Genomic DNA, 21,021 nt, shown 5'->3' on the forward strand with positions numbered 1-21,021 from the left:
AATAAACCTGTATATGTACCTATAGGCATGAGTGAGTTACTTAAATCTTTCAGTTTTCAAATCTCAGATCCAAAGAGTGGAGATATATATATATATATATATATATATATATATATATATATATATATATATATATACTTATTAATTTTAAGCCAGGAAAATTCATCTTAATTAAAATGTAAATCAGCATCTTCTCTAGGTTTCTAGACCTGATATCAATATAAAGAGGACCTTATGTAATATTTCATTAATATACTTTATAGGATATTTTACATATACTAAAAGTTTAAAATAGTATTCTTGAATATATGTGAATGAAAAGGAAAATGTGCTGTAAAGCAAGTGGATAATGCAACATCTGATTGTTTTTTGCCTGGGTTGTGGGAAAAATAAGAAATCAAGTGAATTAAGTACACATTTTGACCTTGCTGTTTCATAAAGGAACAGTGACCCCGTAATGTGGAAATTTCACATCTTTACAATTTTCTCTGTATAGATTGAGCTCTTTCCTAGAAGCTCATGCTATCATGTTTCCTTTAATAATCTTTGCTTTCATAATTAAAGCCATTATTATTTTTATCCTCATCATCAGTGTCGTCATTATCACTATTTGGAGCAAAGGAGATGTAGGGCTTTTGAACAGGCTCACACCTTTTTTATAGCTTTAAAAGCTAGAAAATAGGCTCTTTGAATGTTTGTAGTGTTTATGTAATCAGTACCTACATTGCCAAAGCTTATTGAAAACAGCTGGGTGCCTGCTGCCTGCCTCACCCTTTGTTGGAACTGTTGCCAGAACAGGTAGTCAGAAATGGAAAGTAGGGGAAAATTCAGACATCTGGGGTATCTCTCAGGAAAGCAGCTGTGGCTTCCTTAGGAAGCAGTCATTGTTTCCCATCAGCCAAGACTCTGTATACCCTGGGGTCCAGTTCTGGCGTGGCTGGCCTAGGAGGATGCAGTTTATGACTTAGGACTTACGCGAGAAACCATTTGGGCAGTCCCATCTCTGGCAGAACATTGAGAGAAATCCCCCAAGCTGCAAGCCATATGTGAGCTGTTGGCCTTCTATTTAGCCTACTCTGGGAGTTTCCCATTTACTGGGGCTCTAATCATTCCTTTGACACAAGCAAAAACAATACAAAAGGATCTTTTCAAAACATATCTTTCCAAGATATACTGGCCTGTTTTAAAAACTAGACATGACAATTATTTCTGTACACATGGCATTTTTCCCCCCAAAATGAACTCATTTTTAAGACACTTGTTTTGTTTCCTAGATAGAAGGCAAGGCAAGTACAAGGAATTTTTTTTAACAGCAGGGTAAAAGTCTTGGATTAGCAGTCTTGAATTGTATTCTGCATGCGTAAATATATTCTCTTCCAGATATAAATTTTTGTACATCAAGTATTAAAAGTTGTTATTCATGTGACAAGACCTGGGCTGTTGATTTATGTCAGAGAGATGCCAGGAGCATTGCTATGTAGAGTATCAACATGCTATTGTGGTAGGATTATCTGGCAGGAACTGCCACTCATTTACCAGGAGAATGGCATTTTGATGGATTAGAACAGAATAATTTTCTTGATAATTTTTGTTGAAACAAAGCTCTGGTTTTAGAATGTAAATGCTTTACATTTTAGTAGTCAGAAAAAGGGCATTAGAAAAGTGTGGTACTTTGAATTTTAGATTAAATATCGTGTTTTTTATCATTACTGAGGGTTCTGTTAGGACACTTAAGGACCATGATTAATCCAGCAACATTTTATTCAAAAATCTTCAGTTTCAAAACATACTGGATATGAGGCAAACAATTTTATGCCAATGTTAGGCATACTCAGGAAAACTAAAAAAAAAAAATTATTTCTAGTAGCCAGAACTTGTTGGCAGAAATATAAAAGCAAAAATTATAATAGCAATTAATTTTTAAATTCACTGAACTATCTTACACTTAAAAAGAAAGTGAAGTCATAGTACACAGGGCAAGGAGTTGGGTTATTTTTAATGTTTTACCTATTGCTAACTTTAATACAGAGTCAAACTAGGTAATGTTCATTGGGTCCCTTGTGATTTTTCCTACTCTTGTTTTATTCTTAACTTTATAAAAACTGAAACAGACTATCCTTAAAATTTTTCATTGCCCCGATTTATGTTTCCTTTTCACATTCATGAAAAGTAAAGAGGGCTTCCCTGGTGGTGCAGTGGTTGGGAGTCTGCCTGCCGATGCAGGGGAGGCGGGTTTGTGCCCCGGTCTGGGAAGATCCCACATGCCACAGAGCGGCTGGGCCTCTGAGCCATGGCCGCTGAGCCTGCGCGTCCGGAGCCTGTGCTCCGCAATGGGAGAGGCCACAACAGTGAGAGGCCCACGTACCGCAAAAAAAAAAAAAAAAGTAAAGAATGTGAGGCTCCATGATAAGTATAAGAGGAAGATTATGAGTGTAAAAAGACTCTTTCCATAAAATATATATTTCCTAAGATATTTTTCCCAAAAGAATGGTCAACATTGACCCAAACATTCATTCTCACAAGTGATATTTGGACCTTTATTAATTTGACCTTATTATAACTCTCTCTCCATGTCTTCATAATGTTTTCTCTCCTGTAGTTCAAGAAAAATTTCTAAAATCTTATCATTAAGAACTTGGACAATTAGAAAAATATAAAGTTAGGCTTCAGTTTTGACAAGGCACATATTCTGGTCATACTTTGGATATAAATCATGCCTTATCAACTTTGGTTGTCTCTCTAATTTTTCTCTATGTGGTAAGTTGGGCATTTCTTTGTACCTATCCTTTTGACAAACTTCAACTAACAACAACAACAAAACTAACCTGGAAAAAACTGAGAAAAAGGAAGGCTGGATATTGAGAGTATATGTATTAAAATATTTAGAAAATTTCCAGGAAATCAGTATAAATCGAAGATGTATCATTGCATATAAGGAAAGGCAAGAATGTAGTAGGTAATCAAAGGCAATTTAAAAATCCATGTAACTGGATGGTCGTACCCATAGAATAAAGGTTGGTAATACTGGAAATAATTAAAGTAATATATCTATAAAGACACTTTATTCATAACTTTGAATTCAGAGAGGAAAAATCCACAGATGTTTTTGAGAAATGTAGCATCTATTTTCACTTTATGCTAATTATAGTTTATTCGGTTTCCACTAGATGGGTTTGTATGCACGGTAGCTAATTCATGCCAACTGTCTTCAAGTATATTCTCTGAATTGTAGGTAGGTTTTAGAGACCTCTAAGTGATCTCTAATCTTCTTACTAATATTATGGCTTTCACTGTGACAAAGTGAGAGAGTGACATGGACATATATATACTACCAAACATAAAATAGATAGCTAGTGGGAAGCAGCCGCATAGCACAGGGAGATCAGCTCAGTGCCTTGTGACCACCTAGAGGGGTGGGATAGGGAGGGTGGGAGGGAGGGAGATGCAAGAGGGAAGAGATATGGGAACATATGTGTATGTATAAATGATTCACTTTGTTATAAAGCAGAAACTAACACACGATTGTAAAGCAATTATACTCCAATAAAGATGTAAAAATTTTAAAAAGTAATAATAAAATAAAATATAATACAAGTGAACCTATGAAACAGAAACAGAATCACAGACATAGAGAACAGACTTGTGGTTGCCAAGGGGGAGGGGATTGGGGGAGGGATGGAGTGGGAGGGTGAGGTTAGCATACGTAAGCTTTTATGTATAGAATGGATAGACAACAAGGTCCTACATTCGGTATCCTGTGATAAACTATAATGGAAAAGAATGTGTATAAAAAATATATATATATTATGGCTTACAAATGTCATTGTGATATCTCAAAGGTGATCTGGGTAAACAATGGGATATTCTGTAGGAGTACTGCTGAAAAGGATAAACACTTTCTTGAGCAATTTAGACTTGAAGAAGTGAATAACTTATTATACATAATAGGAGGCAATCATCTCTGGGGAACTGAAGAAATGGTTGCAATAAAGATTCTGCATTTGTTATCTAGATTAACTTAGTGCTTTAATGCTTCTTTGTCACTGAACTTATATGGGTCCTTTGCCCCCACTGAGTAGTAAAATAATGAAATACCTGATTTTTCTGGTTTTGGAGTTCAGCTGAATTATTTTAAAACTCTGTCCTAATGTTTCTTTTGTGTTTATTTTCTTTTTAAAAAACATTATTGGGGTATGCTTAGTGTATTCTCTTGTTTAAACATTAATTTCAGAAGATGTTTAATGGTTGAGGAAAACGCATTCTTTTCAGATAAGCCACTGCTAGTACATGGGCATTCATGTGAACTTTCTTTTCATGTTTTTCCTTAGTTAAGAACATAAATAGGGCCCCCCTGGTGGCGCAGTGGTTGAGAGTCCGCCTGCCGATGCAGGGGATACGGGTTCGTGCCCCGGTCTGGGAGGATCCCACATGCCGCGGAGCGGCTGGGCCCGTGAGCCATGGCCGCTGGGCCTGCGCATCCGGAGCCTGTGCTCCGCAACGGGAGAGGCCACAACAGTGAGAGGCCCGCATACCGCAAAAAGAAAAAAAAAAAAAAAAAAGAACATAAATATTTTTTTTAAACTAATGTAAAATTATGTTTGATTTAAAGTCTAAACAGAAATGAATATTACTGAATCTTTATAAGACCACATATTAAACATAGCTGTGATTATATCTGCTCTTGAATAGGGTATAGAAATAAGCACAGAGAACACAGGACTTCCAAGTAATGGTAGTAGTTTCTGGAAATATTTCTCTTAAGCCCTTTGTTCATTTGTCTGCATATTACTCAGTATTTTGGTCATATATAGAACATGCTGGAAGTAAAATCAATAATTCTCAATTTGTTATGAGTTGGAATTTGTCAAATTGTGTTCTTGCAAAACTCTAGGGGAAAAATTTATTGTTAACTAATATATTCTAATGTTTTCATTTCAGAAGGAACTTCAGTACATGTGGCTTCAATTTCTACTCTAGTTCTGTTTGTGTTTATTTCTTCTCTTGCATTAATAGGAATAGAGATATTTTGTAGCAATTCAGGTCTCATCTCTGCTTAAATTCTTATCTGTACAGCAGACAGTAGTCATGTTTAAAAATATATATATATAATATTCAAAAGTATAGAGGACACCTACAAGATGGCAGAGGAGTAAGAGGAGTAAGAGGTGGAGATTACCTTTCTCCTCACAAATGCATCAGAAATACATCTAAATGTGGAAAAACTCCTACAGAACACCTACTGAACGCTGGCAGGAGACCTCAGACTTCCCAAAAGAGCCATGTGGCTGACAGGATCTTGGTGCTCTGGCCGGGTGTCAGGCCTCTGCCTCTGAGATACGAGAGCCGAGTTCAGGATATTGGTCCACCAGAGACCTTCTGGCTCCACATAACATGAAATGGCAAAACCTTTCCCAGAGATCTCCATTTCAATGCTAAGACCCAGCTCCACTCAACGACCAGCAAGCTCCAGTGCTGGACACCCTATGACAAAAAACTAGCAAGACAGGAGAACAACTGCATCCATTAGCAGAGAGGCTGCCTAAAATCATACTAAGGTCACAGACACCCCAAAACATACCACAGAACATGGTCCTGCCCACCAGAAAGATAAGATCCAGCTTCATCCAGCAGAACACAGGCACTAGTCCCCTCCACCAAGAAGCCTACACAACCCACGGAACTAACCTTAGCCACTGGGGGCGGACACCAAAAACAAAGGGAACTACAAACATGCAGCCTGCAAAAAGGAGACTCAAAACACAGTAAGTTAAGCAAAATGAGAAGACAGAGAAACACACAGCAGATGAACAACCAAGGAAAAACCCACCATATCAAACAAATGAAGAGGAAATAGGCAGTCTACCTGAAAAAGAATTCAGAGTAATGATAGTAAAGATGATCCAAAATGTTGGAAATAGAATGGAGAAAATACAAGAAACGTTTAACAAGGACCTAGAAGAACTAAAGAGCAAACAAACAATGATGGACAACACAATAAATGAAATTAAAAATTCTCTAGAAGGAGGGGCTTCCCTGGTGGCGCAGTGGTTGAGAATCTGCCTGCTAATGCGGGGGACACGGGTTCGAGCCCTGGTCTGGGAGGATCCCACATGCCACGGAGTGGCTGGGCCCGTGAGCCATGGCCGCTGAGCCTGTGTGTCCGGAGCCTGTGCTCCACAACAAGAGAGGCCACAACAGTGAGAGGCCTGCGCACTGCGATGAAGAGTGGCCCCCACTTGCCACAACTAGAGAAAGCCCTCGCACAGAAATGAAGACCCAACACAGCCAAAAATAAATAAATTAATTAATTAATAAAAAAAATTCTCTAGAAGGAATCAATAGCAGAATAACTGAGGCAGAAGAACAGATAAGTGACCTGGAAGATAAAATAGTGGAAATAACTCCCTCAGAGCAGAATAAAGAAAAAAGAGTGAAAAGAATTGAGGACAGTCTCAGAGACTTCTGGGACAACATTAAATGCAACACATTCGGATTATAGGGATCCCAGAAGAAGAAGAGAAAAAGGAAGGGACTGAGAAAATATTTGAAGAGATTATAGTTGAAAACTTCCCTAATATGGGAAAGGAAAGAATCAATCAAGTCCAGGAAATGCAGAGAGTTCCATACAGGTAAAATCCAAGGAGAAACATGCCAAGACACATCGTAACCAAACTATCAAAAATTAAACACAAAGACAAAACATTAAAAGCAGCAAGGAAAAAACAACAAATAACATACAAGGGAATCCCCATAAGGTTAAGAGCTGACTGTTCAGCAGCAACTCTGCAAGCCAGAAGGGAGTGGCAGGACATACTTAAAGTGATGAAAGGGAAAAACCTACAACCAAGATTACCCAGCAAGGATCTCATTCAGATTCGACAGAGAAATTAAGACCTTTACAGACAAGCAAAAGCTAAGAGAATTCATCATTACCAGACCAGCGTTACAACAAATGCTAAATGAACTTCTCTAGGCAGGAAACACAAGAGAAGGAAAAGACCTACAAAAACATACCCAAAACAATTAAGAAAATGGTAATAGGAACATAGATATCGAGAATTACCTTAAATGTAAATGGATTAAATGCTCCAACCAAAAGACATAGACTGGCTGAATGGATACAAAAACAAGACCCGTATATATGCTGTCTACAAGACACCCACTTTAGACTTAGGGACACATACAAACTGAAAGTGAGGGGTTGGAAAAAGATATTCTATGCAAATGGAAATCAAAAGAAAGCTGGAGTAGCAATTCTCATATCAGACAAAATAGATTTTAAAATAAAGACTATTATAAGAGACAAAGAAGGACACTACATAATGATCAAGAGATCAATCCAAGAAGAAGATATAACAATTGTACATATTTATGCACCCAACAAAGGAGCACCTCAATACATAAGGCTAATGCTAACAGCCATAAAAGGGGAAATTGACAGTAAGACAATCATAGTAGGGAACTTTAACACCCCACTTTCACCAATGGACAGATCACCCAAAGTGAAAATAAGTAAGGAAACACAAGCTTTAAATGATACATTAAACAAGATGGACTTAATTGATATTTATAGGACATTCCATCCAAAAACAACAGAATACACCTTCTTCTCAAGTGCTCATGAGACATTCTCTGGGATAGACCATATCTTGGGTCACAAATCAAGCCTTGGTAAATTTAAGAGAATTGAAATCGTATCAAGTACCTTTTCCAACCACAGTGCTATGAGACTAGATATCAATTACAGGAAAAAATCTGTAAAAAATACAAACACATGGAGGCTAAACAATACACTACTAAATAACCAAGGGAGCCCTGAAGAAATCAAAGAGGAAATCAAAAAATACCTAGAAAAAAATGACAACACACGATGACCCAAAATCTATGGGATGCAGCAAAAGCAGCTCTAAGAGGGAAGTTTATAGCAATACAATCCTACATCAAGAAACAGGAAACATCTCAAATAAACAACCAAACCTTACACCAATTGGAGAAAGAAGAACAAAAAAAAAAACCCCCAAAGTTAGCAAAAGGAAAGAAATCATAAAGATCAGATCAGAAATAAATTTTTAAAAAGTGAAGGAAATGAAAGCAAAGATCAATAAAACTAAAAGCTGGTTCTTTGAGAAGATAAAGAAAACTGATAAACCATTAGCCAGACTCATCAAGAAAAAAAGGGAAAAAACTCAAATCAATAGAATTAGAAATGAAAAAGGAGAAGTAACAACTGACACTGCAGAAAATCAAAGGATCATGAGAGATTACCAGAAGCAACTCTATGCCAATAAAATGGACAACCTGGAAGAAATGGACAAATTCTTAGAAAAGAACAACCTTCCAAGACTGAACCAGGAAGGAGGAGAAAATATAAAAAGACCAATCACAAGCACTGAAATTGAGACTGTGATTAAAAATCTTCCAACAAACACAAAGCCCAGGACAAGATGGCTTCACAGGAGAATTCTATCAAACATTTAGAGAAGAGCTAACACCTATCATTCTCAGATGCTTCCAAAATATAGCAGAGGGAGGAACACTCCCAAACTCATTCTACGAGGCCACAATTACCCTGATACCAAAACCAGAAAAAGATGTCACAAAGAAAGAAAACTACAGGCCAATATCACTGATGAACATAGATGCAAAAATGCTCAACAAAATACTAGCAAACAGAATCCAACAGCACATTAAAGTGATCATACACCATGATCAAGTGGGATTTATCCCAGGAATGGAAGGATTCTTCAGTATATGCAAATCAATCAATATGGTAAACCATATTAAGAAATTGAAAGAGAGAAACCATATGATCATCTCAATAGATGCAGACAAAGCTTTTGACAAAATTCAACACCCGTTTATGATAAAAACCCTCCAGAAAGTAAGCATAGAGGGAACTTACCTCAACATAATAAAGGCCATATATGACAAACCCACAGCCAGCATCATTCTCAATGGTGAAAAACTGAAACCATTTCCTCTAAGATCAGGAACAAGACAAGGTTGTCCACTGTCACCACTGTTATTTAACATAGTTTTGGAAGTTTTAGCCACAGCAATGAGAGACGAAAAATAAATAAAAGGAATCCAAATCAGAAAAGAAGTAAATCTGTCACTGTTTGCAGATGACATGATACTATACGTAGAGAACCCTAAAGATGCTATCAGAAAAGTACTAGAGCTAATCAATGACTTTGGTAAAGTAGCAGGATACAAAATTAATGCACAGAAATCTGTTGCATCCCTATACACTAATGATGAAAAATGTGAAACAGAAATTAACGAAACACACCCATTTACCATTGCAAAAAATAGTAAAATACGTAGGTATAAACCTACCTAAGGAGACAAAAGACCTGTATGCAGAAAACTATAAGACACTGATGAAAGAAATTAAAGATGATAAAAACAGATGGAGAGATATACTACAATCTTGGATTGGAAGAATCAACATTGTGAAAATGACTCTACTACCCAAAGCAATCTACAGATTCAATGCAATCCCTATCAGACTACCAATGGCATTTTTCACAGAACTAGCACAAAAAATTTCGCACTTTGAATGGAAACACAACAGACTCTGAATAGCAAAAACAATCTTGAGAAAGAAAAACGGAGCTGGAGGAATCAGGCTCCTGGACTTCAGACTATACTACAAAGCTATAGTAATCAAGACAGTATGGTAGTGGCACAAAAACAGAAATATAGATCAATGGAACAGGATAGAAAGCCCAGAGATAAACCCACGCACCTATGGTCAACTTATCTATGACAAAGGAGGCAAGGATATACACTGGAGAAAAGACAGCTTCTTCAATAAGTGGTGCTGGGAAAACTGGACAGCTACATGTAAAAGAATGCAATCAGAACACTCCCTTACACCATACACAAGAATAAACTCAAAATGGATTAAAGACCTAAATGTAAGGTGAGACACTATAAAACTCTTAGAGGAAAACATAGGCAGAACACTCTATGACATCAGTCACAGCAAGATCCTTTTTGACCCACCTCCTGGAGAAATGGAAATAAAAACAAAAATAAACAAATGGGACCTAATGAAACTTAAAAGCTTTTGCACAGCAAGGGAAACCATAAACAGGATGAAAAGATAACCCTCAGAATGGGAGAAAATATTTGCAAATGAAGCAACTGACAAAGGATTAATCTCCAAAATTTACAAGCAGCTCATGCAGCTCACCTTCAAAAAAACAAACAACCCAATCCAAAAATGGGCAGAAGACCTAAACAGACATTTCTCCAAAGAAGGTATACAGATTGCCAACAAACACATGAAAGGATGCTCAACATCATTAATAATTAGAGAAGTGCAGATCAAAACTACAATGAGGTATCACCTCACACTGGTCAGAATGGCCATCATCTAAAAATTCTACAAATGCTGGAGAGTGTGTGGTGAAAAGGGAACCCTCTTGCACTGTTGATGGGAATGTAATTTGATACAGCCATTATGGAGAATAGTATGGAGATTCCTTAAAAAATTAACAATAGAAATACCATACGACCCAGCAATCCCACTACTGGGTATATACACTGAGAAAACCATAATTCAAAAAGAGTCATGTACCACAGTGTTCATTGCAACACTATTTACAACAGCCAGGACATGGAAGCAACCTAAGTGTCCATTGACAGATGAATGGATAAAGAAGCTGTGGCACATATATACAATGGAATATTACTCAGCCATAAAAAGAAATGAAATTGAGTTATTTGTAGTGAGGTGGATGGACCTGGAGTCTGTCATGCAGCGTGAAGTGAGTCAGAGGGAGAAAAGCAAATACTGTATGCTAACACATATATATGGATCTAAAAGAAAAAATGGTTTTGAAGAACCTAGGGGCAGGACAGGAATAGAGACGCAGACATAGAGAATGTACTTGAGGACACGGGGAGGGGGAAGGGTAAGCTGGAATGAAGCGAGAGAGTGGCATGGACTTATATACACTACCAAATGTAAAATAGATAGCTAGTGGGGAGCAGCTGCATAGCACAGGGAGATCAGCTCAGTGCTTTGTGACCACCTAGAGGGGTGGGATAGGGAGTGTGGGAGGGAGATACAAGAAGGAGGAGATATGGGGATGTGTGTATATGTGTGGCTGATTCACTTTTTTTATAAAGCAGAAGCTAGCACACCATTGTGAAGCAATTGTACTCCAGTAGAGATGTTAAAAAATGAATTAAAAAGACATCTCCCCCTCAAAAAAAATATAGTGGTTTATATTACACTAAGGCTGTCAGTAGTCAAGGAAATCATTTTTCACCCTTAATATTCAAATGACATAGCAGGAGCTATATGTACCTTATACCTATAACTATTTTATACTGACACCATTAATCCACATCAAACATTTTGTCATTATAAAACTCTTTATCATATAAAATATTACTGTCACTTGATTGAATAGATTTTTATTTTTGTCCTTCATCTTTTTTTTCACAAAAAATGTATTAGTCAAATACTTGTCTGATTAGGGGCTTCCCTGGTGGCGCAGTGGTTGAGAGTCCGCCTGCCAATGCAGGGGACACGGGTTCGTGCCCCAGTCCGGGAAGATCCCACGTGCTGCGGAGTGGCCGGGCCCGTGAGTCATGGCCGCTGAGCCTGCGCGTCCGGAGCCTGTGCTCCGCAATGGGAGAGGCCACAACAGTGAGAGGCCCGCGTACCACAAAAAAAAAAAAAAGTACTTGTCTGATTAAAAAAAAAAAAGTTGTGAGAAGAAAAGAAAAAAAATATTTAAAACAGGGTCCAGTTAGGAAAACAGAAACCACTCTAGGTATTTCAAACAGTGGGATGTTAATACAAGGAACTGGTTTCAAAGGCATTGGAAAGGGCAGAAGAGCAAATGGAAGGAGGTGGACTGGAGGACCAAAAGGGATGAATCAGTGAGACCCAGAGATCAGAAAATGCGGGTGCCCTGCCGCTCAGCTCACAAGCTGGTGCTGGCTGTGGTGAGACACTACTGCAGTTGGTTCCAGATCCATTGAAGAGGCACTACCTCGAGCAGAGCTGGAACTGCTGAGAGCAGTGCTGCCTGTGCCCAGGATGCTGCCATCCAGGTCACCTCCCCTCCATTGTCACTACAGCTTCATCAGTAACTGCCCCCAAGGGCCAGAGCCAGAAGCAGAAAGCTGCCCTCTTCCTCCTGCCTTCTGCTCTCCACCACCATTCTACTACCTTCTGTTTTCTGGTTGCTCTTTCTTGTCCTTTGGGCTCCATTTCATCCTTGTCATCAGGACCACTGTGTCCCTGCCTGTCCTCTTCTCACTAAACACACTGCTCCCAGGGTGACCTCATCACAGCACCATTTCTTTTTTTTTTTTTTTTTTAATTTTTGTTGGGGTGTGATTGATTTACAATATTGTGTTAGTTTCAGGTGTACAGCAAGGTGAATCAGTTATACATATACATATACCCACTCTTTTTCTTTTTTTGGGGGGGGATTTTTTTTCTATATAGGCCATTATGGAGTATTGAGTAGAGTTCCCTGTGTTACACGGCAGGTTCTTATTAGTTGTCTGTTTTATATATGGCAGTGTGTATATGTCAATCCCAGTCTCCCAATTTATCCCTCTCCCCTTTATACCCTGATAACCATAAGTTTGTTTTCTACATCCTTGACTCTACTTCTGTTTTGTAAATAAGTTCATTTGTACCTTTTTTTTAGATTCCACATATAAGCAATATCATGTGATATTTGTCTTTCTGTGTCTGGCTTGCTTCACTCAGTATGACAGTCTCTAGGTCCTTCCATGTTGTTGTAAATGCACAACGCCATTTCTAATAGCAAAAACATGATTCTGAAATGACTCAAGCATATAACAGTACAGCATTAGATAAATGAAGGTTATTCTTTAGATGGAATACTATGCACCATTTGGTGAAAACTGCACTGTAGATCTGTTGACATTGAGAGACATTTATGGAATTGCTTAGTTAATAAACCATGTTATAATATTACATGTAAAAAATGTATATTTGGGGCCTCCCTGGTGGCGCAAGTGGTTGAGAGTCCGCCTGCCGATGCAGGGGATACGGGTTCGTGCCCCGGTCTGGGAGGATCCCATATGCCGCGGAGCGGCTGGGCCCGTGAGCCATGGCCGCTGAGCCTGCGCGTCCGGAGCCTGCACGTCCGGAGCCTGTGCTCCGCAACGGGGGAGGCCACAACAGTGAGAGGCCCGCATACCGCAAAAAAAAAAAAAAAAAAAATGTATATTTAACAAACAATTGATTTTATTTTTCTCCAAATAATTCAGTAAAAACTTCTGTACATTTAATGTGTTTCCCTTAAAACAAATTGCTGCTGTTGTGGTTGTTACACTTGTGTAAAATAGCCAGTTAACTGATATTTTATGAACCTTATCAATGTCAGAGAAAGAATTTTTAAATAAAAATATACTTTTCAGTTTATAGGTGATGCTTTATTAGTTTATAGGTTCTTTATTAGTGATACAAAATAGGTACATTCATTCCAGGAGAATTTTAGGAAATCAACGTGGAGGTCTAAATTTGCTTCAAAATATACACAATGGAGTACAAGCCTACCTTGGAGATACTGTGGATTTGGTTGCAGACCACCATAGTAAAGAAATATTACAATAAAGTGAGTCACACAAATATTTTGGTTCCCCACTGCATATAAGTTATGTCTACACTATATTGTAGTCTATTAAGTGTACAATAGCATTATGTCTAAAAAATTTTTACATACCTTAATTAAAAAATACTTTATTGCTAAAAATGCTAACTATCATCTAAGCCTTCAGTGAGTTATGGTAGTACCATCAAAAATCACAGATCACTATAACAAATATAATAATAATGAAGTTTGAAATTTGTGAGAATTACCAAAATGTGACAGAGAGATAGGAAGTGAGTAAGTGTAGTTGGAGAAATGGCACCTATAAACTTGCTTCATGCAAGTTTGGTACAGACAATACTGTACTGACCTCAGACTATATTACAAAGTTACAGTCATCAAAACAGTATGGTACTAGGCAGAACGAGACATACAGATCAATGGAACAGAATAGAAAGCCAGAAATCAACCCATGCACTTATGGTCAATTAATCTACAACAAAGGAAGCAAGACTATACAGTGGAGAAAAGACAGTTTCTTCAACAAGTGGTGCTGTGAAGATTAGACAGCTACATGTAAAAGAATGAAATTAGAACAGTCTCTAACACCATATACAAAAATAAAATCAAAATGGATTAAAGACATAAATGTAAGACCAGGTACTATAAAACTCCTAGAGGAAAACATAGGCAGAACAGTCTGTGACATAAATCACAGCAATATCTTTTTGGATCCATTTCCTAGAGTAGTGGAAACAATAAAAAATAAATAAACAAATGGGACCTAATTGAACTTAAAAGTTTTTGCACAGCAAATTGAGTCCATAAACAAAACAAAAAGACAACCTATGGAGTGGGAAAAAATATTTGCAAATGATGTGACTGACAAGGGATTAATTTCCAAAATATACAAACAGCTCATATAGTTTAATATCAAAAAACAAAAAACCCAATCAAAAAATGGGCAGAAGGCCTAAATAGACATTTCTCCAAAGAAGACATACAGATGGCCAACAGGCACATGAAAAGATGCTTAACATTGCTAATTATTAGAGAAATGCAAATCAAAACTAGAATGAGTTATCACCTCACACCAGTGAGAATGGCCATCGTTAAAAAGTCTACAAATAAGAAATGCTGGAGAGGATGTGGAGAAAAAGGAACCCTCCTGCACTGTTGGTGGGAATGTAAATTCATGCAGCCACTATAGAGAACAGTATGGAGGTTCTTTAAAAAACTGAAAATAGAGTTACCATATGATCCAGCAATCCCACTCTCAGGCAAATATCTGGAGTAAACTCTAATTTGAAAAGATACATGCACCCCAGTGTTCACAGAAGCACTATTTACAATAACCAAGACGTGGAAGCAACCTAAATGTCCATTGACAGGTTAATAAAGGAGATGTGATACATATATATACAATGCAATGTTACTCTGACATGAAAAAGAGTGAAATAATACCATTTGCAGCAACATGGATGGACCTAAAGATTATCATATTAAGTGAAGTAAGCCAAACAAAGACAAATATCATATGATATCACTTATATGTGGAATCTAAAAAGATGACACAACTGAACTTATTTATGAAACAGAAATAGACTCACAGACATAGAAAACAAACTTATGGTTACCAAAGGGGATAGCAGGGGAGGGGTGAGAGATAAATTAGGCGTTTGGGATTAACATATATACACTACTCTGTGTAAAATAGATAACCAACAAGGACCAACTGTATAGCACAGGGAACTATACTCAATATCTTGTAATAACCTATAATGGAAAAGAATCTGAAAAAGCATAGATATATATGTATGTATAACTGAATCACTTTGCTGTACACTTGAAACTAATAAAACATTGTAAATTAACTATTTCAATTTTAAAAAGTTAAAAAAAAGGAATAGATGCCTGATTTGCTCCATTTTTAATAAGGCCTCAAAAAACACAGACTTAGCGGGGAGGAGCAGCAGAATGACACGTCAGTTCCCGCTGACATTTTATTATGGATTAATGGCTCAGATTAGCCACCTGCCAATTGGTGAACTTTTGGGAAAGGGGCGGAGAAAATGTGGAGAGCATCTGTACAGGCCAAAGTTCAGGCATCAGAGTGCAGGGCCCTGAGAAGTCAAGGAAATAGCCTGAAGACAAGGGCCACTAATGATGTGTTACACAGGGAGGGCTTGACACCAAGAGTGAACTTCCTCTGTTTCATATTTTGAATCCAGCTGTTAAAATCATGGGACTTGCCCAGACCTAGAATAAAATAAGTGTTCATTGAGTTTGTACATATCTGGAAGCATCATATCTACAGATTAGGGAAGAATACTGCAAAGAAAAAGTGCTGTGGTTTCCATGTAGTCTTACACTGGCCTAAGTAGTAATTCCCCTGCCTTCATTGTACAAAGAGTTGATTGAGAAATATGTTAATGAGCAATTATCTCAAATGACACTTTTAATCTGATCAGCTATGGAGAACTAAAATAAACAGCCTAATACAAAAATCAAGAGAAAGATTGGACAAGGGAAAATTTTAAATGAAATGACTATAATAATCAAGTGATCATATTGAGTCCATGTTAAGTAGTTTTCCAGCTTAAAATTATACATGAAATGTATGTTTAGATCTATTATAAGTATATATACACATTCAAAAATATAAAAGCAAATCTGTGTTTTCCTATTTATTTTCTAATAAAACTGGGTATCTATTCCAGGGTCATGCATATTTTGAGAAGGACATATTCATTGCGTTTAATTTCTATGATCTTGTGCCAATCTGGATTTCATTATATATTTTAAAAATCCACTTTATGCTTAAAATATTGATTGTGAAAAGGTCTTAGAAACCTAGTAGTTAGTGGCAAAAAAGTACAGTGATTACTAAAAAAGAGAAAATGAATTCACTGTTGATGTTCATATTCACTGAACTAACTTCCCAGGATGTGTAGTTTGATTTTCTGGGGGACATTAAGTAAACAAAAAACATCATACAAGCTCTGATATTTAGTAGTTTTGTGACTGCTTGGTAAGCCACATAAATTATGAGTTCCCATTGCCTCACCAGTAAACTGGATACCAATTCTCCAAGTTTGCTGTGAGAATAAAACATTATAATCTAGTAAAGGCACCTAAGACAATGCCCAGCGTAAGCAAGGCTTTAACTGTGCATTAATCTTACATGTGAATCTGACCTCTTCGCTTCATTAGCTTTTCTCCTCCATTTGGAGGGATAATACGTAGGGGCCTGAAAAAATAGAAAACCAAAAACAGAGAAACAAAATAAAACTACAAACTGTGCAACATTGCATTTTTTGGTAAAAAGGTAAAAGCATTTTAGGTAATACGATAAGATCTTTGTGTTTTAATTAGGGATGGGTCCTTAAGGAAATATAACTGGATTTATAGTTTCAAAAGTGGAACGATTTAGTTGGGAAGTGGTGAATTAACAACAAAGGCAGGTACTGAATTATAATCTTTCTCACACTCTTGTTAGATCAGAGGTTCTTAATATTGCAGAGATCCTAGATGAAAGTATGGATAGTCTAGTGGGTGGAGAGTAGGGACGAGGAGAATTATGACATACAAAATTTTACACACAGTTGTAGAGGTTTCATTCTCCCTAGACTTCAACCAATGAAATAATCCATGTGGTCCTGTGATCTGCCCCCAGCTTCCCTGCTGATTGTGTGCAGTCTGGGAGTCCTGGGAAGGCTGGGGATGAGGGTCAGAGGAGGACAGGGGCTCCCACTTAAAAAAAATAATAACCCATGTGACCCTAGACACTAGATTGAAAACCAATAAAAATTTCTGCTGCCAAATTTTTCAGATACCAGTGCCTTGCACAGCACAAAGTATCCATTAGTTGCTCAATTAATATTATGGATCCAAATTAAACTATTCACCCCGATATCATAGATTTATCATCTCTGTCCCACTTGAAAGCTGTCTTCTCAGCTATCCCTCTGCCAACATTAACCCATGTTCATATACAAATGTAATTCACTGCACAATCTACTAACTTTCACAAATATCCCTTATCTTGATATTACTTTGCTTGGCACCGCGTGAGAAATCCCATGAGGTCATTTTACTTAAAGTACAGTCAAAAGAAACAAAATCAAAACCAGCCTTTAAGCATATTGCATTTGATTTCTGAGGCAACTTCAGAATGTTAATATTATTCTTGACTCCTGCTTCAAAATAACTTTTGATTTTATTTTTGGTATTTTTTTTTATATTGTGGATGTTATAGGCTGAAAGTAACACATGGATTTGAATAAAACTATCAGATTAGCTAATGTGAAGGATAATAGTTCTCTAGAAAGAACAAGAATGTTCATATGAAACTGAACAACCTACCCATCTAATCTAAATATTTGGGTTTAAGAGGGTTTTGTTGTTGTTGTTATTTTCATATCCAGGCTTTAATAGCAAATTCATGGCAGTTGAGGGTATTTTCTGTGAATGAATGACTGGCCTCAGTTAATGGCCTTGGCTTCACTTTAGTCTATCACCCCAGAATGTTCCCCATGCCTTCATCTTATTACTTAACTATGTCTCTTTGTACATTTTAATGGATCTTTCAGTAATTGTGATCTTTCTGGGGAGAGGCAAGTGGTCATATTTTAATCATTTGAAGAAGTTTGCACAGTAAAAAAAAAAGTATGGAGAAATGCTTTCACAGCTTTCCCCATATCCCCAGCTGTTGGGACATTTTTCATCATCACTCTAATAACACATAAAATGGAGATCATAAAAGAAATCCTGTAGCTTAGTTTTAGTGTATAGGTAAAGGGTAAGGGTTGACTTTGGAAAGCTCTGAGGTGTAAGGACTATGACCAGTGCCTAGATTTTACCTCAAGAAGAGCAGAAGGTATGTGTGTTTAGGTCATTATGGCATTTAGGTGACACACAATGAAAATTTCTGCAACTGGTTAATTCTTCCTGAAGATGGCTGTATTATCATTCTTGCTAGGATCATAAGAAGTCAACACTTTTACTTGGTTAAATTTTGGTGATTTATTGGGAATGTGTGGTGTTACTCGAAAGCAAAGGGGTAAACTCAATGAACTCTTATGATTTATTATGATTTAGTATGTCTTCAATTTTAAAGAGAATTTTGCAGTTACAGTTTTACACCTGGTAAGATCAAAAGACTAAGTAGTTAAGTCAGCACTATTTAGAATTTAATTCATGTTGGGTGAAGTTCATAATATGGTAGATCCCATTGCCTCAGAGAGAAATGATTCCTTAATACTGTTTTTATTTCTCCTTTTCCAAAGGCTTCTTAAACTATATAAATAATGAGATTGTTTAGTACAATACAAACAACATGCAGTGTATCCAAAAGCCGGAAGACAGTTCTGTTTCATTCACTGCCTAATTTACATAGCCCCATCCCTAGAAATGACCCAGATTTGTGAGGATATTTTATTTTAAAAGCCACAGAAACAAAACTTTTTACTCCTACTCTTCACATAACATGTTTTAAGCTGGGTTGGCTATATTCTATCAGTGAACAACTGCTAGATTCAATTTGAATAATTTAATTGCTTAAAATATGTATATTCATTTTCCCCTAGAAAGGTATTTCTAACTCAGTTGAACAGAAGTATTGAATCAATTTTAATTGTTCTTCCTCTCTGTATTTTATTTCTTCAGATTTTTTTTTCCATCTGCATTGCTTTCTGGGGAGTAAGAAGCATGAAGCAACTTGTCTCAGACCCTTGGAAATGACTAAACGTTTGTACACAACTCTCTTGTTTTAACCATTTGTCCACAACCATAATATATTACTACTGCCTATGGAAGTATAATTATCTTATATAATGATTATATGAACTATTTCTCTAATGTGAGGTAAATTTATCTACTCTTGCTTCCTTTCTGCATTTATTATTCTCTATTAAAATTAAAGTCAGCTGCAGTTACTTTATTGCTAGGGTTGAAAGAAAATGATTTCAAATAGAATGATGTTACATCCACTGGTAACATCTAAGCCAATGAGTATGAGAATAAGGGACAAAACTTCAAAACAGTAAAAAGAATGAAGATTTTATTAGCATTGTTTAAACAACTTTTCATTTGCTGTCTGCTAAAATTGTGCTTAGATACATATTTGTTGTCATAAAAATGTATTACATGAGTTGTCTGCCTAAGGCTAGGTTTACCTTTGAAAGCCATATAACCTAAGGAGTAACATTACAGAAAATGACATCACTGAAATGAAAATCCCCAGAATTCATCAGAATTCATTTATTCCATAGATTAATTTGTGATACATATGTCTAATATGTTTGGTTAGTTTGTTTTGGCAAATTGAGGAGTGTGCAGTATTTCTGTGCTATTTTAAATTGTCACAATCATGTTAAAAGACTCTCTAAATAAAATTGCCCAAGCACTGTGTGTATATTATTCATTGGGATTGTAAAAATCTGCCAAGTATTTCATTAGGAGGGAACTGACAGAGATAAGCAGGAAATGGTTCAAAGGGGGAAGGTCTGAAAACAGTTGGAATTTTTTTCTTTCCTTCTTCCAGTATTTCTTAGATTTAAAGTTACAATTTAAGTAAGCAAAGTTATAAGCACTAGAACAGTTAATACTGTCCTTCACTGAGCTTCGCCTATATTCATTGCTGGTTTAAAGAGACTGATCCGTTAGTTGACTTATTTTTTTTTTTATTTTTTTGCGGTACGCGGGCCTCCCACCGCCGTGGCCTCTCCCGTTGCGGAGCACAGGCTCCGGACCCACAGGCTCCGGAAGCGCAGGCTCAGCGGCCATGGCTCACGGGCCCAGCTGCTCTGCGGCATGTGGGATCCTCCCGCACCGGGGCACGAACCCGTGTCCCTTGAATCGGCAGGCAGACTCTCAACCACTGCGCCACCAGGGAAGCGCGGTTGACTTTTTTTTTTTTTTTTTTGCGGTACGCGGGCCTCTCACTGTTGTGGCCTCTCCCGTTGCGGAGCACAGGCTCTGGACGCGCAGGCTCAGCGGCCATGGCTCACGGGTCCAGCCGCTCCGTGGCATGTGGGATCCTCCCCGACCGGGGCACGAACCCGTGTCCCCTGCATCGGCAGACGGACTCTCAACCACTGCGCCACCAGGGAAGCCCCCGGTTGAATTATTTTTAATGTGTGTTTTCTAACCTTTAAACAGAGAAAAGTTGTGGAACTAGTAAAAAAATCAAACTGCAGGTGTCTGTGTGGACTCATGATGCAAAACTGAAGCACATTTATTTTGCAAACTGGAAAAGCAGAGGAAGATTAAATTTTGCATGATGGAAAAAATTAACAAATTATATCTCAAGCATCAGAAGTAGGGAATTGGCTTTGCTTCATTCATCTTTTTTTACTTCTTAATTTAACACAGAGCTAGAGCAAATACTTGAACCCATAACAGATATTAGTCCCTATTCGTC

General features: G+C 37.3%; 1 protein-coding gene across 1 annotated transcript in view; it reads left to right on the top strand.

The window, feature by feature from the left end:
* AGMO (alkylglycerol monooxygenase) overlaps positions 1 to 19,340 on the top strand; it is a 353,562-nt gene extending 334,222 nt beyond the window's left edge. Inside the window, exon 13 of the mRNA XM_060108676.1 lies at positions 19,266 to 19,340. Within this exon, the coding sequence (XP_059964659.1) occupies positions 19,266 to 19,340 (75 nt within the window). The remainder of the gene's footprint in view (positions 1 to 19,265) is intronic.
* The last annotated feature ends 1,681 nt before the right edge of the window (positions 19,341 to 21,021 follow it).

Source organism: Mesoplodon densirostris, chromosome 9 (genome assembly GCF_025265405.1).
Source record: "Mesoplodon densirostris isolate mMesDen1 chromosome 9, mMesDen1 primary haplotype, whole genome shotgun sequence".
Lineage (NCBI taxonomy): Eukaryota > Metazoa > Chordata > Mammalia > Artiodactyla > Ziphiidae > Mesoplodon > Mesoplodon densirostris.